General features: G+C 44.6%; 1 protein-coding gene across 4 annotated transcripts in view; it reads left to right on the top strand.

Moving 5' to 3' along the window:
- MARK1 (microtubule affinity regulating kinase 1) overlaps nt 1-27,627 on the top strand; it is a 452,814-nt gene that overhangs the window by 311,501 nt on the left and 113,686 nt on the right. For all 4 annotated transcript variants that reach the window (XM_086927926.1, XM_086927925.1, XM_086927927.1 and 1 more), the window contains exons 5-9: nt 2,860-2,925; nt 13,947-14,017; nt 17,145-17,201; nt 21,228-21,464; nt 22,625-22,744. In XM_086927926.1, the coding sequence (XP_086784052.1) occupies nt 2,860-2,925; nt 13,947-14,017; nt 17,145-17,201; nt 21,228-21,464; nt 22,625-22,744 (551 nt within the window). The remainder of the gene's footprint in view (nt 1-2,859; nt 2,926-13,946; nt 14,018-17,144; nt 17,202-21,227; nt 21,465-22,624; nt 22,745-27,627) is intronic.

The following is a 27,627-nucleotide window of genomic DNA, read 5'->3' on the forward strand; positions in this document are numbered from 1 at the left end:
GGAGAACTGAGCAGGTTTTTATTAAGCTACACAATATATGCATGAAAGTGTGCAAGAGGAACCTTTTGTCTTCAATTGATGTTTTTGAACTTCAATTACTGTATATTAACTGTAGTACTCAAATTGAGCATACCAATTGGATCCTTTGATTTTCACCAATAACTCGTGAATAGGAGAAAAAAATGAAAATCCGTTTTAAATGTACTAACCACTAATGTAATGCACGATACCCACCCTCCAGGTTCCCTTCCTTTCTTGACCTGGTCATATGGAGCTCCTCCTCCAAAGACCATACTTGGGCACATATATATTTTTTTTACCAGGAGTCAAGTTTGGGACTACTCAGTTGAATTACAAGGTTTCTCTTTCAGAGTAGACTAGATTATCCGCTATTTTCCACAATTTCTTTATTTGCGCTGGGACTGATCCAAGCAAACATTGTTTTAGGGTCAAAGGTTATTAAACGATCTGCCACAATTTGTAATTGATACCCAATTTTAGACCACTATTTGACAGATCTTGGACACTGCATTGCCAAAGAGAAGAAATAAACATTTTCCTTTCTAAATCTGGGACATAGATACGAGCAGGGAGTTTAAGGAGAGGTTTGTCCACTTTAAATAATGATATCAATGGGCCACCTTCAGTTATGGTATAGGATTGCATGATTTAACGGATTTAGTTTGTCTACCAAACCATCCCAAACGGGGTGATCCACCTTCATAAGATGGGCACATAGTAGAAATGCCCCTACTGCACAGCAAAAGGAATCTGGACATTTTGAAATGATAGGAATCCTTCCTCATTGTGCAGATGTCCCTCCTTCAATTTAAAAGTAAGGTATTCCCATGAGGCCGTTGTTTGCTGTAGCAGGGCATTCTTAGAGAGGGTTGGTAATCTCTTGTATCCCTGTTTCTTTTGGCCTTTTTTTTAAGGTGCATGGATTGAGACACAAGCCCCTTCTTGATGTTGTTAAAAAGAGGGAAAGAGCACTGGGAAATGCTGTTTGGAACCCTTTGTTTAGAAGACTTGACAGAGGTGATCCTAATATGTTGATTTTGATTAAGAAAGAGCACTAGGAACCATTTTAAGAATCCAAACTCCTCTCTGGCACCTTGATTTCATGTAAAAGTATACCGTGTAAAAGTTTGTGGAAAGTTTCCGAAAATGGGGAGGCTTCTTGCTTTAGTTCACTTTGGGTGATGAGGTGATCCTCTTGTATGCTTGTTAGTGTGTTGATTTGAAGACTGTCTCGGTCATAAAGGAGCCCTTTTTCATGAAGTTGTCCGGCTACTAACCTTTTTGCAATTTTCCCATAATAGAGGAGGTGGAAATTATCTCTCAGATGAAATATTATTTATTGCACTGCCGGTCATGGTTATCTTGTGTAGCGCGGTGATGACTGCTTGCTTCTTATGGTATGGATCTTTTCTTTTGAGGACGGAGTGCAGCTCAAACCTGCTCTCTTCGTCTTACATCAGAATTTACACGTGCTTAATATTTATTATAACTTTTCCCATTTCTGTAATTTTTACCTGTTCATTCATTCATTGCATGCTGTTGGGTGTTCCTGTCACTATTGTGTCTGTGGCTGTTATTTGGCTTACTTACACTATCTAGCTCTAATATTGATTCCCATGAATTCTACCTTTCTACTTGGGCGATCATCTTTATTTAGTTCCTACTTATTAATTCATCTTCTTATTTTGTTTGTATTGCCTGTGGGCTCATCAAATACACCATCTTTTATGGAAATAGATATAGATTTGAAATCATTACCGAATAAGGGTCAAGCTCCTATTCCTGTTGAAAAATGTGTAACACTTGTCCTTTAGGGTGGAGTGAAAATCTAAAACTAATAGCAAATTAGCTTTTAGTCACCAAACTATGGACGATCTGCTACTAATTGCCATTCAAGTAAGAACTGCTCAATAAACAGGTGGATATGGTGTGTTTTAGTGGTGAGCAAATTGCTGCTCTTTGTGACAAATTCCATCCCTTCATGGTAAAGACTAAACCTTACTTGCTTACAAGAGCTCTCCAAGCTCCCAGGCACGGCATTAAATGGATTGCGTTCCCGCGCATCTCCATGTAAACGTTGTTACCCGTAGTATTGGAGGATAAAGTCATTACTTGTACCCATAGAGCACATGTTGAGTAGCCATTGGCATTTTGGTGCATTTTGAGATCGATACGGTTCCTGTTGTTCCGTCAACCATCTCTACTACGGTGCAATTGTAAGTGCTCTATGTGAGCAGCCTCACTTTTCTTACTCTAAGGTACGCTCTTATGTGGGCTTCAATGTATACTTCTCAGACCAAGAATGTCTTTTAGTTCTTTTCAAGCATGTAGCAGAGTACATGTTGTAGCATATTTGTGATTTCTTCACGTATTGCTGTATTTAATCAGATTATGGCAGTCGCTGCAGATAGTTGATTTATCAAACGTTAAAGAGCATTATCAGCGATTGAAGGAGCAGCATGTGTTGTAGCCAGTGACTGGAATACTAGAAGGTCTGCTTTTTCCCCATTAATATCTAGAACTTTGAATAACTCAAGAACAAGCTTTGCCTGACATTTCCGCTGTGAGTAGGCAGTTTCGATTCTCACTTTATTACAGTAAACTAGTTTGGCCTCAAAGGAGTCGCATCTGCTTAACCCACAGCAATCACAGACTAATAGTGCTATTTGACAATATAGGAACCTGTCTAGTGGGGCTGGTGTGGCATTAGAATGATGACGATTCAGCTCTACAGGTGAGAACTGTTTTTCAAAATCACTGCATATATGTCGCTATTTAGCATGGTTGTGCACCGCTGTCTTAGATTTTAGTAACCTGCTCTACATTTTTTTCTTCTAGTTAAGCTATTTGAAGTTATCGAAACAGAAAAGACATTATATTTAATCATGGAGTATGCAAGTGGAGGTGAGTCATGGTAACAACCTTTAGGTCGGATTGAATAAGATAAAATCTAAAAAAGGTCTTGGAACCTGATAACATAGACAGGTAAGGTCTCCACACAAAGGAATGTTTTTCCTGAATTCCTCATTGCCTCGTTTCACCTTTCTCAACCTTGTCTTATTTTTTTTGTGTTATTTGTAAAGGGCAACCTCATTCCCTAAGGGATGTCCCTGCGCTAGACCCCATTCATGCCCCGCTCCAGCCATCGCTAAAGTCATTAGAGCTGAAGCAGCCAAGTCTTTCTTCTCCGTTAACAAATCTGGCTTCAAACATGAATTCGGAGTCCAATTATTCCAGTGGGCAGCTAAAACGTGGTGATAGGGTGATAGTGCGTGACCCCTTATCTGAAGTCCCAGCTTTCTCAAATTAATCCAGTTCCCTCGCCATCAGACATATTCCCTTTAAACCTCACAAAGAATCACAACTATTTTTACAGCTCGCGCAGCAGCGATCCCAATAAGGACTCCTTTGCCAGTCACCTCTGTAAAATACCAACCTGTGGATTATTCTGTGGGGCTGATCCAAGATGCGAAAGACATTTGAAACATAGTGGCTGAAATGGGCTGGTCCAAAGTAGCTATGGGCTGGAGAGGGCCCCTGTTTATATTATTTTTGGTGTTGATTACATGAGCTCTGGTAAACAGCTAAAGATGTGTGTAGCTAAACTTACAATGCAGACTTTCAAAGAGGTATTATCTTCAGAGCTTGGAGCTTTTACTATTCCTAAGACAAAATAAATAGTGTTTTACCAAAATATACGCTTACATACCCGTACCTAATGGTGGAAAAATATCATCGTAATCTGAGGAAGAGTATGTTTTCCGGTGCATTGTGGACTTCAATGTGATGTAGTAGGGTTGAGTTATGCCTAAGCTGAAACAAACGTTTTAAGTAAAACCCATTGTAGATTTCCAGACCCAATAATAGCTGAAGGAGATGTGCACCGAATGTACTACACAACAAGTTGCAAACCATTGGGCTGCGGGTAAATAAAAGTGTTCGTACTACAACCTCTCGTAACTCAGAGACCACTCTTAAATGTTTATATTTAAACACCAGGTCCTTGGTTAAACACCACCTGGATATCTTTCTCCTGCTCCAGGTCGACCAACCAGACTTTCTATTCCTCTCAGAGACCTGGCTTAATGAAGGATCCCTGCCTGACATTTTAGCCGCTGTTCCTTCGAACTATTATATTCTGCATGCCGACAGACCAGCCGGCAAAAGAGGTGGAGGGGTCGCTGCGATCATTCGCAGCTCCCATAAAGTCTCTTCTTTACCATCTTTAGACTTAATAGGATCAGATAATCTGATTTTTAAATTGGACACTAACTCAGGATCATTACTCCTGATCCTTTTATACCGCCCCCCTCAAACCATGCCCACATTCACTGCATCCTTTGCAGAACAACTTGCTCCCTTGACAATCTCCCACGATAAAATCGTGCTACTGGGAGATTTCAACCTCTGGCTGGACTCTACTGAGTCTGACCCTCAGGCAGCCACGCTAAAAGAAACCCTTTTGGACATGAACCTCACTCAACATATTCATCTTCCTACCCATGATAAAGGGCATAGCTTAGACCAAATTTGGTCTCAAAACATCCTCCTTGCTATTAAGTCCATAACGCCCTGCATCTGGTCGGATCATTATTTGATCAACTTCACCATGACCATTGAAAGTAGTAGAAGGTCCCTACCCCAGCCAGGAGGAAAAACTAGACTGTGGAAGAATGTTGATATCCCCACTTTTATTGGATCCTTAACCTCCTCCCCTCCCTCACTTGACCAGGGCATTGATGAAATGGAAGAAGCTTTGTCCGGGTGGCTAAATCAGGCAGCTGATGTTTATGCTCCCTGCACCAACTTTCCCCGCTCTCGCCCCAACGACGCTCATAGGTGGTTCACACCTCTTTTGAAAACCCTCAAGCTCGAAGTCCGTCAACTGGAGCGAAAGTGGCGAACAGCCTATTCAGAACAAGACAGGGATAACTATCGCAAGGCTCGCAGGGACTACCAAAAGCTTATCCTGAAACATAAAACCGAATACTTCTCTGAAAAAATTCTCAAAGCCCACAATAAATCCAGAGAACTGTTTAACATAGTGGAAAACCTCAGTACCAGCGACAGAACCTCCCTCCCGATAATCCCCACCCAGGAACTCTGTAACTCACTTAACTCCTTCTTTTTTGATAAAATCTGCACCATCAAACAAAGCATCTCTACCACTCAGCCTCCTCTTTTATTTTCAGACATCTTTCATAATCCCGTCACCCTGGACTCATACCCCCCCATTGACAATGTCATCCTATCCAAACTTCTTACAAAGATCAAATCCGGCTCCCCCGATGACATCTGCCCCCCTCACATCCTGAAAGAGGTGGGCACCTACATCCCCGAGGGCTTACTTCCCTTGTTAAATGGATCACTCACACAAGGGAAAGTCCCAAACAACTTAAAAAAAGCCCTCCTTATTCCCCTAATAAAAAAGACAGGAGCCAACCCGCTAGATCCACTCAACTACAGGCCTATTTCTTTGCTACCATACTGTGCCAAACTTCTGGAGTCCCATGTTTGTGACAGTATTTCCACATTTCTGGAAAAATCAGAGTACCTTGCACCTAACCAGGCCGGCTTCCGCCCTTGCCATTCGACTGAAGCAGTCATTCTTTCAGTGCAGAATACCTTGAGGCGGAATGCGGACGAGGGGATCCACCAGGCTCTGGTGCTGTTGGACCTCTCTGCTGCGTTCGACACGGTCGACTATACCATCTTGGTCGACCGTGTCGAGCAGGCAGGCCTCAGGGGCCCGGCACTGAGCTGGATCCGCTCGTTCATCTCTGGCCGAACTCAATCGGTTAGACTGGGCACTTTTACAGCTCCTACCATATCCACCATCTGCGGAGTACCTCAAGGCTCCTCGTTATCTCCCCTGCTTTTTAATTTGTACCTGCGCCCCCTTCTGTTTTCCCTTAGAAACGCTAAGGTAACCATCTTCAACTATGCAGATGATTTGCAGCTCATCTTTCCTCTTAACACCAAGGACTCAGTGGTAGAATTTCAAAACACCATGTCCCACATTTTGAGTTGGATGAGCTGCAATCATTTGAAACTCAACCCAGGCAAGACTGAACTGGTCTTGCCTGGACAGAGTATACATAGTTGGAATCCCTGCTTCTGGCCCTCCTGCATGGGTGCCCCCCCATCTAAGTCACCCTCGGTCAAGAGCCTGGGCATCTACATCAGTGAAGACCTTTCCTTGAAGAAACAGGTGGGAGCAGTTGTGTCCTCCAGTTTTTTCCAGTTGAAAAAAATCTAAATTGCCTGTTTCTTCTCTTCTGCCGCCCTCACTCAGATCGTCATCTCCTTGGTCCTGTCCAGATTGGACTTCTCTAATAGTCTCTATCTTGGGCTCCAAAAGGGAGAGCTTAGACGCCTCCAGCTGGTTCAGAACCAAGCAGCCAGACTTCTTTTGAACATCCCTAGAAGGCAATCAGTCAGACTTGGCCTGAAACAGCTACACTGGTTGCCGGTGGAGCAACGCGTGGCCTTCAAAACGGGCTGCATTCTATTCAAATCTCTACATGACATTGGTCCCCAATTCATCAGAGATTTATTCCAAAGATACAGCCCTCCCCGCAACCTCCGGTCCACCCATAAATCCCTCCTGATTGTTCCTCCGTACAAAAGGAAACGTCTCGGAGGCAGCTGCTTTGACCACCTTGCAGCTGCCTTCTGGAACTCTCTCCCCCCTCACCTAAAACTAAGTGATAATCTCCTCCGTTTCAGACATCTCCTGAAGACCTGGCTTTTTTCTCAGGCACATCATTGAGCTGCTTCTTTCTACTAATTGACTGACGCGCCCTGTTCCTTCCTACAGCGCCATGAAGCCTCCGGGCGTACGAGCGCTCAATAAATGACAATTAACATTAACATTAACATTAACATTGAGTATCACTATACCTAGTAGCATTCTTCCTCCAGAGCAGTAAATCATAAACGTGCCTAAAAGACGGAAGTACAGTTCCGTCGGGCAGCTTTCAGGGATGGATGGTTTGCCTACGCCTGTGTCCAACCAGCTCACACATTTTCTTGATTGGTTACTCTATAAACATTCCCCTGTCCTGATGATGACCTTGAAAACATTATAGGTCGAAACTCCGTCGACGCCTGTCTTTGGCATACATTTATGCGGAAGCTTTGATTTCATTTTTTGTGCTTGATATTGGTTGGACTTACCCTGTTCTAAATTTTGCCTCCCTCTGCCATTGTTCTTTTACTGTAAGCCATGTTCTTTGCAATGTTTTTTGTGTAAATATGTGAGCACCTTGTATGTATTCTTTTACTGCTTTGTAATTGTTTTTTCTATATTTGCTGTCTTAATTAAAAATATGTTTTTGTCATAATTATCTTTGCGTTGGGTACCCCTTTAAGATCTCTTGTCCAGGTATTTTTTTGTGTTTTCATGCATATGCATTTCTAATGAATTTCTAATAGTTTACTGTTTACAATTTCCCCGAACCATTCAGCCGTATTATCATCCAGCCCCTGAGCCATCCCCCAGCCTGTTTTATTTTTTGACCAGTCCATTTTGTGAGGCCTGGAGTGTCAAAAAATATCTATACTACAGTGGCTTGTTTAATATTCAAAATAAAAATAAATAATGCGTTAATATGTTTTTGGTGTGCTATTACTAATAAGGTGTCATGGCGCTGTTGACTGCTTACAACAAGATTTATTTAAACCGACATGTTTTAATAGTTTGCAGCCAGATGATTATTGGTTACACATAGAAGGTGGAGACTGACATTTTATCACCTATCATGATTCATTTTTCAACATCTTCTGTAATAAATACTCTCCTTAGCAAGAGCTTAAGGACCAAAAATAAACAGAGGTGCCTGGAGATCAGTAAAATTGATTGTGTATGATGACATTGTGTAGCTAATCAGATTGTTTAAAAAATAAATACATTTTTTATACAAATTGTTCATCGTGAGGTTTTAAGTTGCTGCTCTAACATGGTTGCTGTTGTAATCTCATCTAGTTCATGTATGTTTAGAGTATAGTTGTTATCCTTCCTATTGACATATGCAAATGGTATGTTCCTACCCCCCTCCTCCCTTGAACCCGCATTGTTTGTCCCATGGAATGTTGGCAGGGCGTTTGACATAGAACGTTCACTGAGGTGAGCGGAGTGCGAGAGACCAGACGTGAATAAACCCAGCTCTTCTGAAGTATCTTGTGGCTGTGAGTTATTCTAACAAATTGGCGACGAGGGTGCGCGGGGGGCAGATCTGGTCTTCCCCCGTTTATTCAGCACTGCCGTGAACCACGACGCCAAGTTCAAGTAACCGTGAGTCTTCAGTGGATTTGCGTACTGCGTTTGCTGACGAGTTTATTTATGAGCCTAGCGTTCTTTGCCTTTCCCACAGTGCTCTTTACTCGTTCCTGAAGAGGTTACGCTTTTATCTCATTGAGGCGTTTGTTAACTCTTGGCTTGCGCTTTTGACATTTGCGCATAGTATTTGAGCCAAGCTATTCATCGCATCCCGCTGTGCTGTGAAGTGGAATCCTTGAGGTTTCCTTCCATCTGTTATGGGCGGATGATTATTTGAGGTCGGCGTTTTTTTTTTTTTACAACGGCGCATCGACCACTCCGTGACTGTTAAGGGAGCTGTTGATTTAAGGAGATTACTGTGTGTCATTGCTCTTCATCTGTTCACGGTGCCGTTGTTACAAATCATTCGGCTGTTCCTCTCATAGCTCTCCCATATGACAGAACAGTCAGCAGAGCGTTTATCCCTGACGACACCCGGAGTCTACAGCTGTTACTGCAGGGCGTGTGTTTTGACTGTTGTGAAGCTGTCAGTTCCGCCTTCATCTTTGGTGATTTGCGTGTCGCTGTGCTTTTTAAAGTTCTTGAAGGTGCTGGCACAAAAGTTAGGTGTGTGAGGAACACCATAGCACCTGTATTTTGGCAGATCCGGTGTGGAAAGCCAAGGAGAACGACGGCCCAGCATCACACGTGTCGATGGAAGCACATGTAGAGGAGCTTGAATTACCTGTGGTTTATGAGTTATTGTTTTTCTCACGCTGACAAGCACAGCTTAACATCGAAAAGCTTGTCAGAGGGTGCTGTTGCGCTTCACGCTGATAAGCACAGCTAATTATTTTCATCATTTCATGGTACCTAATCACCACAATATTCAGGAGCTTGTTGTTGCGATCACGCTGACAGGCACAGTATTCATCTCAGTATTCATCCAAGTCACTGTTCAGTGCATGTCACGCTGATGGGCACAGCTTAATGAGACTAAACTGTTTTTGTTATTCATCCAAGTCACTGTTTAGTGCATGTCACGCTGATGGGCACAACTTAATGAGACTAAACTGTTTTTGTTGACATTGTTGGTGCTATTTTCAACATATATATGCTAAAGAGCAATCTTAAAAGAGTATTATATATTGAGGTTTTAGCACTTGTATTGTCCAATTGCATCTTTATTATCTATTCCCACGAGTGTGTAGAGTGTTTTAGATTTGTGGTATGGCTACTGCAATGTCAATGTCGCAACCCCCTCCATTTCTCAATGATGATGGAGAACCTCTCACTCCATGGAAGAATTGGGAGAGGATTTTTGAATCTTCTTTGATAGCTATTGGAGGCAACAGATTTTCATCAGAAAGGAAATTGCACATATTGTTACACAATTTGGGTAAGCATGCTAGAGAAATGTATGATAATCTACCTGAAATTCAGTTAGAAAATAGTGGTGGAGGAGGAGAAGGTGATGCTCCACCAGATGTTTACCGTGTTGCCTTGAAAAAATTCGAAGTTCAGTTTGGAAAAAAAATTAACGTGGTATTGGAGCGACACAATTTTTTTTCAAGGAATCAAGGGAAACAAGAAAGGGTGGTGAATTACATAGCAGTCCTTAGAGGGTTGTCTTCCACCTGTGATTTTGGAAACCTCACTGATTCGCTTATCAGAGACCAATTGGTAAGGTGCACTTCTGATAGGAAAATACAAGAAAAATTACTTGCTGATGCTCCTGATTTGAAGCAAGCTATAGATATAGCTAAAAGCATTGAACACACGGCATTCTGTATGAATGAAATGAAAGAGGCGGTTGAGGTGAAGCAAGTGTGTGAGGATGAAGTCCTGAAAGTGTCCAATAAGTATGACAAGGGCAAATATGTGCATAAAGGTAGTACAATCCTAAAGGATGAGTCCCAAAAGATGAAATGTTTCCGTTGTGGTAATCCTAATCACCTTGCGAATAGTGTAAAATGTCCAGCAAGGGGTGCCATGTGCAGGAAATGCAACAAGAGGGGACATTTCACCAAAGTGTGTCATGATATAAAGAAGGAAATGACCCATATGATTTGGGATGATGTGGAGCCAAGGGAGGACATTGTATTCATGGTTAATGAATTACTTGAAAATACAGGATGTAGCTATCCAGAATGTGAGATTATGCTTGATGGTGTGGCTTATAATGTTTATGCGGATTCGTGTTCACCTTACACTCTTATAAATGAAACCACGTTTAAGACCAGGTCAGTTGACAAAGTTTATGAAGTGTTGCCTCCAGACATCAACCCGGGAGGCTACAATCATGACACTATACCTGTTGTGGGAATGATCATTATGCACATCAGATTTAAAGAAAGAGCAACTGTGGGTAAAGTGTATCTAACTAAGAAAGGTTCGTGCTTACTGGGATGGAGGCATCAAAAGGACCTAGGTATAAGATTAGACCCCAATGCCTCAGAACCTGTCTATTTGATTGATCAACCCAATATTGGTAATGAGGTGTGTGAGGAGTTCCCTGAGGTATTTTCTAGTGAGTTCGGATTGTTAAAAGGATTCCTTCATAAAATAAAACTTAAAAAGCATTGCAAGCCCACAGTACACAGAGCTAGATCAGTGCCATTGGTGGTGAGAGATTCCCTGCAAAAAGAGTTGGAAAAATTGGAGTCCATGGGGGTTATTGAAAAAATTGAAAGTTCAGAGTGGTTAGCCCCCATTGTGGTCGCTTCTAAAGGTGGTGGCAAAGGGATTCGTTTGTGTGTGGATCTTAGGGATCTTAATGCCAATATCTGGGTAGAGAGGCATCCTCTCCCTAGAATAAACGAGATGCTCAGTGTGATAAAGGGGGCTAAATTTTTCAGTGTGTTGGATCTCTCGGCGGCATACCACCAGGTTGCCCTTCATCCGGAGTCGAAAAACCTCACTTCTTTCATTACGCCATTCGGAGCATACCAGTATAATCGTATGCCCTTCAGGTTGGCGTCCGCGGCGGCGGTTTTCCAACGCATAATGCAACACATCCTGGAAGACCTCAGTAAGGTTCTGTGCTTTCAGGACGATATATTGATTTATGGAGACTCAGAGTGCGAACACAACTCTATTCTAAGAGTAGTCTTATGTAAATTGAGTAAGGCTGGTTTTACTACACAAAAGGACAAATGTAAGATTGGAGTCAAATCTGTGACCTACCTTGGGCATACCATATCTGGCGAAGGGATAAAACCAAAAACCAGTTTGGTAGACGCTGTATCCCTGGCACCCCCTCCGTCAACGAAAGAGGAGGTTAGATCCTTCCTAGGATTAGTCGAGTACATGAGCAAGTTTGTGGAAATTTTTTCTAGTCATACAAGCAACATGAGGGAGCTTTTAAAAAAAGGTAGCACTTTTAGATGGAGTGAGGAGTGCGATAAGGAATTCAAGTATATTAAGTCAGCCATCGCAAGAGCACCCACATTGGGGATGTTTGATCCAAATGAAAAAACCACTCTGACTACAGATGCTAGCAGCAAGGGCCTAGGGGCATCCCTCACCCAAACTAATGGTGGATGCGAGAGGGTCATTGCATTCGCTACCAGGACACTGAAGGACCCTAAGTCCAATTATTCTACCATTGAACGGGAAGCCTTAGCGTGTTATTGGGCTATAATCCACTTTAAATTCTTCCTGTGGGGTATCCCTTTCACTCTAAGGTCTGACCATAAACCGTTGATTACTCTATTTTCCACCAAGAACTTGGAGAGGGCCACTCCACGTATCGCCAAATGGGTACTGGCATTACAAGGGTACAATTTCTCGATGTGTTATGTGGCTGGAGAGAAAAATACCATTGCAGACTGTATGTCTAGGTTGCCCATAAAAGGAGAAGACAGTGTAAGTGAACCACCAGATGAGGCTATACTTGCGGTGGAACTTCCACCCATCAGTAAAGAGGAATGGGAGAGTGGTTCTCAAGGTGACCCAGAGTTAAAGGAACTGATGAAGTTGGTTGAGAATGGGTGGCCTGAGCACAATAGAGGGTTAGCTGAGAACCTCAAGCCTTATTGGTCTGTGAAGGATGAAATCTCCAGCATGAATGGTCAGCTTTGGAGAGGAAACAAGGTCATTCCCCCGGCTGGCATGAGAAACAGGATCTCATTGTGTTAGCACACGAGGGTCACCCAGGAAGGAGTATGACAAAGAGTAAAGTGAGACAACACTATTGGTTCCCAGGCATGGATGGGTTGGTGGAGAGCATGGTAAAAGATTGTGAAGCGTGTGGCAGAAGTGACAAATCCAAAGTTGTACACAAAGCCCCCCTCATTCCAATAGATGTTCCTAGTAAACCATGGGACAAGCTGGGAATTGACATAATAGGGCCCATGAATTTCCTCAGTGCCAACCAGAGATTCATGTTTGTAATTATAGATTACCATTCTCATTGGATCAGCACCAAGTTTGTCCACTCTATAACTACTCAGGATATGATAGAATTCCTGAAGGAAGTATTCGCTACAGAAGGTATCCCTAGTACCTTAGTGACAGACAATGGGGTCCAATTTACGTCAGAAGTCATGAAAAGGTTCTTTTCAGAATTAGCCATCTCACACATAAGAACACCTCTTTACTGTCCCAAAGCTAACGGTATGGTGGAGAGGGCAAACAGGATGGTGAAGAATTCTATTCAAATGGCAGTTACTATGTGTGAACCAGTAGAGGAGGCCGTTAGAAAAACACTATGGTCATATCATTCTACCCCCAATGCTGTGACAGGGGTATCCCCATTTGTTTCCCTCAAAGGGAGAAACCCAGGGTCTAAGCTTAACCCCAACTGGTTGAATGGGAGCAGTACTGTGTGGGTGGACAGGCGGTCTGTGAAGGACAAGGTGGAGCTACATCAGAAGGAGTATAAAACCAAATACGACCAGAAATGGGGAACATCTTCCAGGAAGTTCTATGTTGGTCAATGGGTGGTGGTCGAAAGACCTGCTGTGGGTCGAGCTAAAGTGTCCTCCTTCTCAAAACCTGCAAGGATACAGAGAGTGAACAATAACTCGCTGGTGCTGGAGGATGGAAGTACATGGAGCATAGACAATGTGAGTGCATGCCCAGATGTGTGTGTACCAACGGCCATTGGTGAGCAAACCCTAGATGATAATTCATCGGACACGCAGGAAACCAGAGTGACCAGGATGCGTCAGCCACCTAGTTGGCAAAAAGACTATGTAACCTAAAGTGTTTAAATCTTTCCTCCTAGAGGACCCATCACTTGAGTTGTTTTCCGTACAAGGGGAGATGTGTTGTAATCTCATCTAGTTCATGTATGTTTAGAGTATAGTTGTTATCCTTCCTATTGACATATGCAAATGGTATGTTCCTACCCCCCCTCCTCCCTTGAACCCGCATTGTTTGTCCCATGGAATGTTGGCATGGCGTTTGACATAGAACGTTCACTGAGGTGAGCGGAGTGCGAGAGACCAGACGTGAATAAACCCAGCTCTTCTGAAGTATCTTGTGGCTGTGAGTTATTCTAACAGTTGCTTTTTTAGCTTCCGATGCTGCAGTGTTGAAGAAGGCTTTACAACTCTGATGTGCATGGTTTAGTAGACCGGCTGGAAGAATCTTTCTTTGATGTTCATCCAGGCGTTTTGATCTTCTACCCTAATTGAATGTTTCATGCATTTCTGTGCAGGAGAAGTGTTTGACTACTTAGTTGCACATGGAAGAATGAAGGAGAAAGAAGCACGCGCAAAATTTAGGCAGGTAGGAGAAAATACTTTTTTTCCCCCCATCCATATATATATATATATGTTCATGCAATAAACGTGCGGTGTCTCTCGCCTCTTAATACCCACACTGTCAGGATTTTAATGGAAGAAGCAATGTCTCTTTGTGCATGCAAGTGCAGAGGGTCTTGATGTAGAGAGTGAACACTCCCCGAAGAGGAAAATATCCAGTTCCTGAGTGTATGTTAAAAATAGACCCTGAGGATGGTGGGGTCAGCACTCGCTGTGCACAGTAGGCATACTCCCAGGTAACTGTGTGGCGCTTAGAAGACGTGTTTGTTTCTTCCAGTGGTGCAGAGTGAACGCGTGTGTCATGCTGAGTGACCGCTTGTGTCATGCTGAGTGACCGCTTGTGTCATGCTGAGTGAACACTTATGTCATGCTGAGTGGCTGCAGACGGTCATGTGATTGATAGAAGCGTGGTTGCTGAGTCATGGGTTTAATGTGTTAAGATGCTGCAGTGCCCATTTGTTGCATGGTCAATAACTTTGTATGCCGACTGGCCATAGGGTGCATTTTATGTCAAAATAAGCAAAGCTAGTGTATCGATTCAATAGTAATACACTGTATTTAAAGCATATAAAGTTTTTCTTTTTGGAAAGGGCCTTTTTCAGCTAGTATAACTACCATGGTTTCATAGCAGATTAAATTGCTTTGGGTTTTGCTGCGGTGTAAAGAGTTTGTCAAAGTGAGTTTGTTCTTTGTCATAGTGCAGAAATGTGAAGTGGTTTGAAGGTATTGGCAGCTCTCTAACACATTCCTTTCCACAGATGTATATCAGAAGTAACCTCGTAGATTCTCGTATCCTAATTCTCATACTTCCCCATTCCATAAACTTTCTATCATGCAGGCCCAGGTCAAGCACTTGGGCGAGTTTTCTGTCTTTCTCAGACCTTATGGGGCCCAGCTCTGATGCCCACATATGTCCCTCCGAGGGGGTGTGCCATTATTACCCTTCTGGCTTACACTTGACATCAGCGCAGTAGGTATCAGGGAAAACATTCAAGGTCAAAACTCCTCCCGGTATTGAGAGACCTTACAGACCTGATATCGCATCGACTTCATCTAGAAGAACCTCAACATTGGGCCACTATACGCTACAGAATCTAGGCATTTAGGAGCTTCCACCCCTTATACACCAACAGCTGAGAGCTAGCAAGCACGGAAGAAAAGAACTCTCGTCCCAGTGCCCTGAAGTAAAGAGACTCTTTATAGAGAGGCACAAATGCCAAAACCCCACAGGTAGGTTCAGCCTCCAGAAAAAGCAGGCAGGTGATATCCAGCAGTTGTTTCCCAGAGATTGCTTCCCAGAGATAGGTCCAAATTGAGACTTTGCCTTTGTTAAATCCTCCGTCGTTGCTCCAAGTCTAGATCACTACGTTACCACCATAGCCACGGATCAGGCTACTGATTCAGGTTGGAGACAGTACTACATAAGCCAGAGTCTTCCCACACCAGGACCTCCACAGAAAGCGGTGATGTGGCATTCCATGAAGTGATGGATGGGGCTCCTGAAATGCTGAATTATATACTAGTCACTTTCCAGGAAAAATCTTTAAAAATGTTCAACCCAAGGTGCCAGCAATTTATGTGCCTTAGATCCTTATGGATACTTTTCTGGCTGGTCTTTCCTAAAGCTTCAATCAATGCCATTAGGCGATGTTCAGAGCCAATTACGAGGGTCTGAGCTTCAAGGGGAAACACTCTACACCTGAATTGTCTTAATGTTTCCTCTGTGTAAAATAGCCACTGCTCTCCCAACAAAGAAAGTCTTTGCATTGGTGACATAGGAATGGAAATGCACTCTGATTTAAAAGACGGGGATCCCTTCCAGGTATTCTAGGTAGATACAAGAAAGCCTTGTGGGGTTCATTGTGGCATTTTTGACTTGCTTCTTAAGGTTAAGAGCATCTTTACTGGTGATTGTAAAAGTTTGTGAAGGAATTGATCATTCTTGAGATTGTGGACATGACAGACTGCGACTCGAGGTTAGTGCGATTGAAAAGGGTTCAATGGCTCAGTTTAACTTCTGTAACCTTCATTCTAAATCAGACAATCATGGATCTTGAATTCACAGGATCATCTTTATTTGACTACCACGCAAACGAGGAACTGCAGGTGCTGAAGAATGATGCAGAAACTGCCAAGCTGAATGGTCTGGAAAAGAAAACAAGTTTTTAAAACTAAATCCAAAGTCCACTTCCTACACAATCTGTAGCAAAACGAGGGATTCATCCATGGTGAGAAGCAGAAAAAGGGTCAAAAAGGTCAACACACCTATGCAGCTTTTGGGATAAACACCTCCACCTGAACCCCAGCTAGGACTGACCATTAGTATCTTCGAGCTGGGCCCACTGCCAAAGTGTGAGCTTTTAGAGTGGCACAGGGGCTGCCTGTGCAGTCTACTTCCAACGTGGCTCCAAAGAAAAGTGCTTTTAAACAGGGTTTATGGAGGCTGATGGTGCCTGTGTCTGCTTTTTTTCTCATAGGTCACCTTTCTGTTGCCCATTCACCTACCCTATATCCCTCCCATTCTCTTTCTAACACACAATTCGTTTAAGAAGACGAATAGAAGGGGTGCAGAAGACCAGCTCTGCCCACTCTATTTCCACATTCGAGCTCCACTGGAGGTGGGAAGAACTTCATGGCGAGCTACACCCTTCAAAGGAGTGGCAGTTGTGATGATGGGTTATAAACAACATGCACCTTAGCTGCTCCATAAACTTTCCTTGTTGTGTGCATTAAGTCACTGGTTGCGATTATGGTGCAAGTCTTGAATACACTCAGGAACTGGCTTTGAAAATGTTGTTCTTATTGCGGGGACAACACTACCTTTCCATCTGGTGAGAATTATTAAAGTCCCTGCACAACACGTGCTCTTCAACGGTCCATGGAAGGGTTAATGGATGCTGTGTAGCTTTACTCCCAGCCATAGTCTGAATCCACAGCTGTGAGCTTCACTGGGCACCCGAAGCCACTGGCGTGGATCAGTCAGGATGAGAGAGAGCCGAGTCCAGAGTAGGGCGGCGGGGCTCTTTCAATATTAATCTTGTGTTGGCTCATTTTTCTTGCCCTTTTTCATCGTCTTGAATTTTTCATTTCAGATTGTGTCTGCTGTGCAGTACTGTCATCAAAAATGTATTGTTCACCGGGATCTAAAGGTAATTTACTCCTGGTTTCTTTAAAAATGTCATATGTAAAAGCACGGACAGCATTATTTTGGTTTAAGCTTTTCCCCTCAAGTAAAGCTTTTATTTAAAATTTTAAAAACGTCTTTTAGTTAAAATTCAAATGTTAACATATCTGTTTCTACATCTTTCGGTGAAGTAAGCAAGATACTTTAAAATGTGTGAAATTCCATTGCATCCTTGAAGTAGCTGCAAGTCGTGCTTCTGCTGCAAGTAAAGTGCATGCGAGAGGAGGAAACGTGTGTACAATGGGGCTGGCTCACTGCTCAGATCCGGGGAGAGGGAACCGCACTGTCACTGCTTAGATGTTAAAACGGCAGGAACGCCATTGGTATTCTCTATTCCTTCATCTGCCGTGACACCAATGTATCAAAACGATGATAAATACCAAAAAATAGGAATTACACAGGAATGCTGCATTACTTACTAGAAAGTCAGACTACTAAGCAGCGCCCTCTGCTGGCCATGAGTCTTCCCTACATTACCGCCATTCGGTTCCAGGAAACACTTCATGCTAGACCAGGGGTACTCATAGTACGGCCCGCGGGCCAGGGGCGGCCCGGCAAGCCTTCCCTGGCGGCCCGCGGACCTTTCAGACATCATACCTGAGTTTTTGTTTTTTTATTAAAGGCCGTCTGCAAAAAGTGTTCGATTCAGAGACTCTGCTGCCTTTGGGGGCGGCCGATTTCCGCCGTAGTCAGAGTGGGGCTGCAGGGGCCTGAGAGGTGAAAATAGCCTCATTAACATGCTAATGGTCTTCTAAAGACCTGTGAAATGCTTTGATGCGGCTGTGTGAGCGTGCCTGGATTCTATCACAGCCCGGGAGGGGGAGGGCACACAGGCAGGGTCACCCTTTTGACCATGCCAGAGGAGTGGGGCACTGCGCAGTTCTTGACGCATTTGTCCCCGTCAGTGCTCAGATTACCTAATCGGACAGAATCCCTCAGCGAATTAAACGCTCACGATTGAGACATGCAGTGATCTGCAGGTCACAAATTCGAATCCTCGCAAGGCTGGCTGGGACTTCTAGCCTTCTGGTGTCGGTCAATGCAGTTCTGTGACTTTTAAGTAATAGAAACATCTTTTAATCACAGCACTTACAAAGAATAGATGTGTGGCTTGATGTGCTGTATACAGGTCTTTCAAAGACCATTTGCATGTTAATGAGGCTATTTTCACCTCTCAGGCCCCTGCAGCCCCACTCTGACTACGGCGGACATCGCCCGCCCCCCACAGGCAGCAGAGTCTCTGAGTCGAGCTCTGGTTGCAGACAGCCTTTAAAAAAGAAAAAGGGAGGGAGACAGAGGGAGGGAAGGAGGGAAAGCGACTTAAGCGAGGGAGAGCGAGGGGGGAGGGAGAGCAAGGGAGGGAAGGAGAGCGAGGGAGGGAAGAAGAGCGAGGGAGGGAGAGAGGGAGGGAGGGAAGGAGAGTGATGGAGGGAAGGAGAGCGAGGGAGGGAGGGAGAGGAAAGCAAGGGAGGGAGGGAAGGAGAGCGAGGGAGGGAGGGAGGGAGGGAAGGAAAGTGAGGGAGGGAAGGAGAGCGAGGGAGGGAGGGAGAGGGAGGGAGGGAGGGAAGGAGAGCGAGGGAGGGAGGGAGAGCGAGGGAGGGAAGGAGAGCGAGGGAGGGAAGGGAAGGAGAGCGAGGGAGGGAAGGAGAGCAAGGGAGGGAAGGAGAGCGAGGGAGGGAGGGAGTGGGAGGGAGGGAGGGAAGGAGAGCGAGGGAGGGAAGGAGAGCAAGGGAGGGAAGGAGAGCGAGGGAGGGAAGGAGAGCAAGGGAGGGAAGGAGAGCGAGCGAGGGAGGGAGGGAGGGAGAGGGAGGGAGGGAGAGCAAGGGAGGGAGGGAAGAAGAGCGAGGGAGGGAAGGAGAGCGAGGGAGGGAGGGAGAGCGAGGGAGGGAAGGAGAGCGAGGGAGGGAGGGAGAGCGAGGGAGAGCGAGGGAGGGAAGGAGAGCGAGGGAGGGAAGGAGAGGGAGGGAGGGAGGGAGAGCGAGGGAGGGAAGGAGAGCGAGGGAGGGAAGGTGAGGGAGGGAGGGAGGGAGGGAGAGGGAGGGAGGGAAGGAGAGCGAGGGAGGGAGGGAGAGCGAGGGAGGGAGGGAGAGCGAGGGAGGGAGGGAGAGCGAGGGAGGGAAGGAGAGGGAGGGAAGGAGAGGGAGGGAGGGAGGGAAAGGAAGGCAGACAGAGGGAGGGAGACAGAGGGAGGGAGGGAGAGGGAGGGAGAGCGAGGGGGAGGGAAAGAGAGGGAGAGGGAAAGTGAGGGAGGGAAAGGGAGAGCGAGGCAGGGAAGGAGAGCGAGGGAGGGAAGGAGAGCGAGGGAGGGAGGGAAAGGAAGGCAGACAGAGGGAGGGAAAGGGAGAGCGAGGGAGGGGGAGGGAAGGGGACAGAGAGAGGGAGGGAGACAGAGGGAGGGAGTGAGAGAGTAAGAGTGAGTGAGACAGAGGGAGAGATGGAGACAGAGGGAGAGATGGAGAGATGGAGACAGAGGGAGAGATGGAGAGAAGGAGACAGAGGAAGAGATGGAGACAGAGGGAGAGAGGGAGACAGAGGGAGGGAGTGAGAGAGTAAGAGTGAGTGAGACAGAGGGAGAGATGGAGAGATGGACACAGAGGGAGAGATGGAGACAGAGGGAGAGAGAGGGAGTGAGAGAGTGAGAGGGAGTGAGAGAGTGAGAGGGAGACAGAGAGTGAGAGGGAGACAGAGAGTCAGAGGGAGACAGAGAGTCAGAGGGAGACAGAGTCAGAGGGAGAAGGAGAGGGAGAGGGAAAGAGAGAGAGATGTGTGTGTGCCGGGTCTGGTGGCTCAGTGGACGAAGGCATCCGCTGTAGGGACCTATGATCAACCTCATGGTCACAGTTTTTTTGTTGTTCTAGCCCCGCCCCTTCCCCACTGACCCCGCCCCCACCGGTGCGGCCCTCGGACACAAACCACACTGTAAATTTGGCCCCCGAGAGAAAGTTTGTGAGTACCCATGTGCTAGACAGAACCCCTTATTACAGCGCCTGTTAGTTTGTTCTTTTTTTAGCTGTCTTTCATTTCATAGCGTGATCTTGAGAAGAACAGTGATATTGAGTAACAAAGCGTGTGGCTTATAAACAGATATTCATGTCCTTTTCATCCAAACAAACGAATGAACATAAAAAGAGAACAACGAATCAGAACTAACCAACTAACCAGCGAAAAAGATGTAATTTTTAGAAAAGTTTGTTTCTTTTATGGTCTGGCCTTCTCCTACCCGGTAGTTAAGGCCAAGCCTTGAGTTCCCACTCGTTTTCTATTGGTCGTATTTTCCAAAACATCTGGAGACCCATTCAAAGGCGATTTGGAAATCTGTGCCTTAAGCTTTGCTATCTTGCATGAATGCCGATTTAAAAATCTAAGGACTTGACAAAAGTTTCTCCGGTTACACCTAGGAATCTGCAGTTTTCATGCACACACCTGGAAAAACATTTGTGAATTCTCTATTGAGACAATGCAGTCACTTTCCCATGCTGAGTTGTACATAATTGCAAATGGTAACAGTGTCATATTGGTGCACTATTACATAACTTTGGTATTTTTCACCATGGGGGAAGCATTATTGCCTGTAAAGAACCCCCTTCCCTTACATAACCACCAGTTTTGAGCACATTCCCACTCAAGTAAGGATTTACTGCTACTGCTACTCAACATTTAAGAGTTGTCTCCTCATTCAACCTTTAGGAGCTATACTCAGGAAGTACCTACAAAAAATGTTTCATACTATGAATTGTGTACGCTGAAATGACACTCTTGAAATGATAGCTTTTTGGAAATAAGGTGAGAAGTAGACTAGACTCTAGAATCTAGATTAACACACTAAACTTAGATGTGGTTTAACGTTGAACTTAAGGGGATATTTTTCGCAGGTTTAACTAAGTTTTAGTGATAAACTTGAAAAAGTGTTCAGAGAAAACATTTTAGAGCGGCTTTATTCTAAACGACACATCAGCTGGTTGCCTATTGGTTGTTTTTTCTTTCTCTTTAGGCAGAAAACCTTCTTCTCGATGCAGACATGAATATTAAAATTGCAGATTTTGGTTTTAGTAATGAATTTACAGTTGGTAGCAAGCTGGACACATTTTGTGGGAGCCCACCTTACGCTGCCCCAGAACTGTTCCAAGGGAAGAAATACGATGGCCCGGAGGTTGACGTATGGAGTCTTGGAGTCATTCTGTACACCCTCGTCAGTGGATCCTTGCCCTTTGATGGCCAGAATTTAAAGGTAATAGTGTTGTTATGCTGACAAAGGTTTGGTATAAGTGACTAATATGTTGTCTGTTTCCCTTGTCTGATACAGTCTTATTTCACAGCTGTTGAAGTTGCTCACCTGTTGAAGTTTAGGGTCTTAAATTTAGAGTATGGAGTTAAAATACCACCAAAAGGTTCAATGTTAGTTATTTGTGGTTTGCAAATATCTACTGTTTTGTTTGTTCCCTTCCATGTTGCAGCACAGTAATGCCCATCCTTTCCCATTTGTAAAGCATTCCCCTTGATAACAGGAGTAGGAAAGCTGTGCATTCTTGTGCAGCATATGTCTCTCACATTTACCAATAATACATTGGACTAGAGTCTCTTTTATCTTGAAATATTTGCATCAGTGTCACTGGATAAAAGTTTAATACTAGCTTATTCCTGGAAACCATTACTAAGTGATAGCAATAAGCTCACCTTGCATATTCGTAGTTTAGGCCAGCTAATCTGTATGTATGTTTTTCTTTATTCCACTGACCTTTCCAATACATTTCATGTGAGTCATAGAGGCAAAAGGTGAACTTCCAAATTGGGGGTATATTTTAAGGCATTGTATTACTGTGCAGTTTATATTTTACCTTGGGGTGTGTATGTTCTACAGCAGGGGTCTCCAAACCGGTCCTGGAGGGCCGGATCCATGCCAGATTTTTTGGACATCCCCATTGAGATACATGTAGTAGTTTTAAAAATCTGGCATGGATCCGGCCCTCCAGGACCCGTTTGAAGACCCCTGTTCTACAGTGTCATGAGCAGTCAGGAACATCACCCCGCATGTACTTTTAGCAGTATGTCCTCTTTCATAGTTTTATCACTTTCTTCCTGAACAGTGATGCTCTACGAAGACCAAAACTTGAAACCCGACCTATCATGTTTTGGCCCCAAACATAGACTTTCCTCCAGGATACACTTTCTGGGCGTCTACCCTTTTATCTACCCTCTAACTCATTGCCTAACCCTCGCCCCTTCTCTTGATACAGGATTTGTAGAAGACACAGTCTTCCAGTTCATTGATACTCCTTCCTCTAGTTCGTTCCGTGCCGCCTTTTTACCTCTGTCCATGAAGTTACTTTTGTACCCTATAGAAACTGTTAATCAAGAAAGACTTCTTTTTCTCTTTCTCCCTTTACAAAGGAACTGCGAGAACGAGTGTTAAGGGGGAAATACCGCATTCCTTTCTACATGTCGACCGACTGTGAGAACCTTCTAAAAAAGTTGCTAGTATTGAATCCAATAAAAAGAGGCAGCTTGGAAGTAAGTGATCGCTTTTGTGTGTGGTGTTTGAGTGCGGTCATGTTTCCTAACTTACACCTGTTTCACCACAGGGGATACACAACGCATGGTTTGCACCGGTCTTTAGCCCATGTTGTAGTGCCTTGTGTGATTGCCTCGCTTCATTCCTCCTTCTTTTGTTGATGTCACAGGTCTCTTTTCTCGCCTGTTTTGAGAGGAGAGCAACAGCACCTTAGTTACATTTAATGCACCTTAGTTACATTTGTTTATGCTTCGCAGCTGCCCCTTTTTTGCTTACATTTTTTTCTTCATGGGATATGAGCTCCCCCTGTCCCTGTTTCTTTTTTGCTTTTTTAAATTTCAGAGTAAATACCCAGCTTCTCTTTTTGTTGTTGTTGTCTTTTTGCCACCAACGCCTGTTGAGGTGTGATATTCCGTAATGTGCAGGTAGGGAGTGACCACACACCGCTTTTCCTCCATTGTTGTGTATTATAGATGTGAGCTATAGACACTGAATGAGACTATTTGGCTAAATTTCCAGTCACCCATTCAGAGGTACTAAATTCTCCTCCTGGGAATGTAAAGCAATCCATTTCTACCAAGGTGGGTGGATCCAACTGTCAAGCAACTATTTTCGTCCCCTGCCTAAATTGCTTCAAATTGGAACAGCTCCCAGAAATTTCTCAGCTTCTGTACTTTTCTCACCCCCACGGCTGATTGGGGCCCCTTGCACACTAAACGCTGGTCCACATTTAGCACTGTATGCCCTCCTTCCGGACTTCTAATACTAAATTGGTGTTTAGAGCTAGTACAGTAAAAGGTAACCAGAGTAGATATGTCAGCTCCAAAACACCCAAAGTACCCAATGTCCCCAAACTGGTGAAGAAACGGTGGTCACCTTCAACCTTTTCGAAGTTCTGGAACACAGTTCCAATGATTAATTAGTCATTCACTGTGAGCACGAAAGGGGAAGACTCATAGATTCTTCAGATGAAGTGTAAATAAAATGTTCTGTATTTTGTTCAGTTCATATACCACTTCTTAGCCATTTCCTTGAAATCACAAGCCACTTGTAGTCATTTAGAGTCAACGTGTGTTCCTTACAGGCCAATTCGACTCCTAAACTTCTTCAGGGTGTCTATATTCCCAATAGGCTCTGCGCATTGGAATAACATAAACGGTAGTTTAGACGTAGGACTGAGGTCGACTAGGTCTCTACTGAATATGTTAGACTTAATTAGGTATGCCAGCTAGCTCAGAGGTCACTAGAAACTTTCTCGAATGAACAGGAAAGAGTTAACTTTCCTGATTAGACAACAAGGGATTCGTTTCTGACAACAGCATAAACATGACAACTTTTCTCCCTCCAGAGTATATCTCCAGAGTCGTGTGAAAACGATAGATAGCTATTTCACTCAGTCAATCATGTATGCTTAGTTTAACCAGAGTGCAGAGAAATAGAGAGACGGGCGTTTTCAATAAAAGTTATTTATTGAGTAGTCTTCTTTCTCATGCAAGAGAAATTAATTGCCACAATTGCAATACTTATCATAAAGTAAAGTGCGTACAGTTAAAGGAGTATTATGAAATAATACTGTAAACACATTTATATGGTTTTTGAGCCATATGATACTTAAAATGGATAAAATATATACAGTTACATACAATTATAAAAGTTGACTAAATGTACTCAACTGGTGCTTCTAAAATACGCCTACCCCGGTGGACCTAACCTAAGCCTAGTACGTGGGAAGGAGTAAGTGAGCTGCAGTTTAAGTTAAGTTAGTTTTGCCAAGAATCTGAATCAAGAATTCTCTAAGGGTCTAATCAGCTCCGTACCTTGGTTTTAGAATGAAGGAGGTCTTGTATCTCTTTCTCAGGACTCGATCTCCCAGTAACCTGCAAGGGTGACTGGAAACACTGGAGCTGGATTTCTCGACAGGAGAAAAGACAGCGTCTCTCTCAGTGCGTCAAATGGGAGGGTCGGCTTCCTTCGGCACTCGCATCAGCTGGGCTTTGGGTAAGTACATAGCCGCTCTGCTCAAACCACCGTGTGTTGCTTAAGGCAAATGCTGGTATATTTATACCTGGAAGGTGCCGAGTTTGACGTAAGGTTGGACATAAGACGTCACTAAGAACTGTCACTAAGAACTGGCAGTTCTTTCAGGACTCGCAGGAGTTCTAGGACAAATCAAAACAAAAGCAGGGGGAATTCCCGGGCTGCTGGAGGTTTGGTTTGTTTAAAGAACGCGTTATACTTTCTAGGAGTCTTAGGGAAGTAGCCTTGCCGTATTTGGACTGCATTGTCTATTACTAAATATGGATATGATTCTTATGCCTTTATAAGGATATGATTTGTTATAACCACATAAGGGCATAAATCGGGAATATTTAATTAGGGTCCTAGATACGTTCACAACAGGTGGAATAAGCAAAGTAACGAAAAAGTTCAGATTGCTTTGGTCTGTCAAGGCAAATAGGACACAATAATCCCAGAACATCATTTAGAGATTGTAACCAGTCCCTGTATCTGTTCAAAAGCCAATGAGTGGGCCCATCAGTCAACGTCACCAATACCAGTAGACGCCCAGTCACCACATTTCTATATCGTGTTTTGCGTTAAATTAGATATGCCGGCGGCCAAGTATCAGATTCGATCCTTGTTTTACATTTTCATATCCTTCTAATAGGTTTTCTAATCATTAGAGGCTATTTAATACATATGTTCATCAAGAGCACCCATGGAAATTCATGGAATGTTACATTGTAACCTTTCGGGGCTTTGGGGAAACACCGATTAATGCCATGAAATAATCGTCCTAAAGATCAGCGTTGGTTTACGAATACAGAGGCGATGGCAATGGCCTACACTAGGAAAGACCAGGCGCAAAAACAGTGGAGTGGTGTGGCTCACTGGTTAGAGGCGGCAGACCGGGAAGCAGAGAACGGCCCGGGACCAGGGTTCAATTCCCGACGCGGCAGGGTCGTGGACCAGGGTCAGCGGAATCAATAATTCTTGCCTCGGTGCCTACTCTAACCAGGGATCACACTCGGCAACTCTGGGCATTAGCTTGCCTTATCTCTACAACGGCCCCCCACATTCGCCGGGGATGCCTGGTTTCACCTTGGAGATACCCAGTAGGGACCATCTCACAGGGATAGCCAGGACGGGTTCCCCAGCGGTCTACAGCGCCACGACGCCTCAGGGCAGCAGTGCGCTTTACAAGACACATACATACATACATACATGCAGCAGGAGAGCAATCACAACTCTAATGTGTACAAGCAGGGACATGAAAGACTAATTAGAGAAACACATGGTCACTAGATTTGGACACATATAAGACTCTGAAATTCCACAGCAGAACAGAAATTCGTCTCTGTGCAGGTTACAATTAGTCACTCTAGAAACCCCATATAAAGAGGACATTAGAAAGTATTCAGACTGGGCCCTAGTGCAGAAACATGGATTGTACTTACCTTCACGAGACACGTCCTTATAGGTCAAACTGGAGGCACACTGGAGAGTGTGAAGGAAATAGCAATATCACACTGTCACAATTAAAGCACATAAGACTATATTCCATATACCACAATGAATTGGCCAGTCATTGTTCCTTTGAATTTAGGAGCCAAACCCATTAGAAAAGGAATACACATATACAAAAGTGAGGGGAAAAATAATACACTTAAAAATACTAAGAGTTCAAGAGGGATTCAAAGCAGGCAGTAGAGGGAAATCTGCTCTAAATGAACACACACAGATCAGGTAGAAGAAACTGGAATGCATTAATGGGACTGGTAAGGCAAAAGGGCAAAACCGACCGACTGCAGCAGGGCAAGGACTAGGAACCTACCTGTAGCAAACACACAAGAGGAAGGTATGGAGGAAAAGCTGGATAATGAACAAGACGAGTACAAGGATAGAAGGAACTGTAACAAGCTAGGACCGGCCAATCTGGAGACCTCATGGAACAGATAAGTACTAGGAGACTCAGATCTGTAACTGCAAGTGGGTAAACATGAGCAATGGGGAGATGAACAAGAAGCAAAAACAAGGAGACCGGGGAGCAGATGCTTGAGCAAAGGACAGAAATAAAAAAAGCAAAGTGCCAACTGCATCACAAAGCATTTATAGTCCACAAACCAGCTATCTCTCCTATCGTTTTTAGGTCTCGGAACTGCGAACAGATTGCGAAGCAATCTGTCGTTCCGAGACTCTATTGCAATCATTCTTGCTTTCAAGGAGTCAAGGGAGACAGGAGACAAGTGAGGTGCACGCGCAACCTTGGAACTGGGATCAGGTCGCGCGCGTTTCCTGTCTCCCATGGCTCCTTGGAAGCAGACTCACACGCACGCACACACATACAGACCCCTCCCCTCGCCGCACATACACACACTCACACGCACACATACAGAACATTTCACACAGAGACCCCCCCCCCCCCCCCTCCCCCTTCCTACCTCGTCTCGGCGTGTCTATGCGCTCCATGGTGACGTCACCGGCTTGCCCCAGCGCGTGCCATCCCTGCCTCTCAGATTGCGTGCCAGAGCTCGCGCGCAGCTGCCGTTCATGGCTGCGCGCGCCCCCCGCAGCTGAGGCAGCAGGCCTAAGGTCGCCGGTACGTAGGGAGAAGCATCATGAATTATCCCTGTCGTGAATTAAATGGTGCGCAGTGCGCACGGCATGCACGCCCCTGGGCCCCGGCAGGGCATCAGAGGCTCATCATTAATTAGGTGCGGGTCGGGCGGGCCTCACAGGCTTGCTCTTCATTAATCAAATGTGCGCAACTGCTGCGCACGCGCGCGGGCCCCAGCCGGGCCTCCGAGCCGTCTTTTCATTAATTACATAGTGCGCGTCATTTGGCATGCGCATTCAGCGCGCGCAATTTAAAGTGCGAGTG

This window comes from Lissotriton vulgaris, chromosome 6 (assembly GCF_964263255.1).
Source record: "Lissotriton vulgaris chromosome 6, aLisVul1.2, whole genome shotgun sequence".
Lineage (NCBI taxonomy): Eukaryota > Metazoa > Chordata > Amphibia > Caudata > Salamandridae > Lissotriton > Lissotriton vulgaris.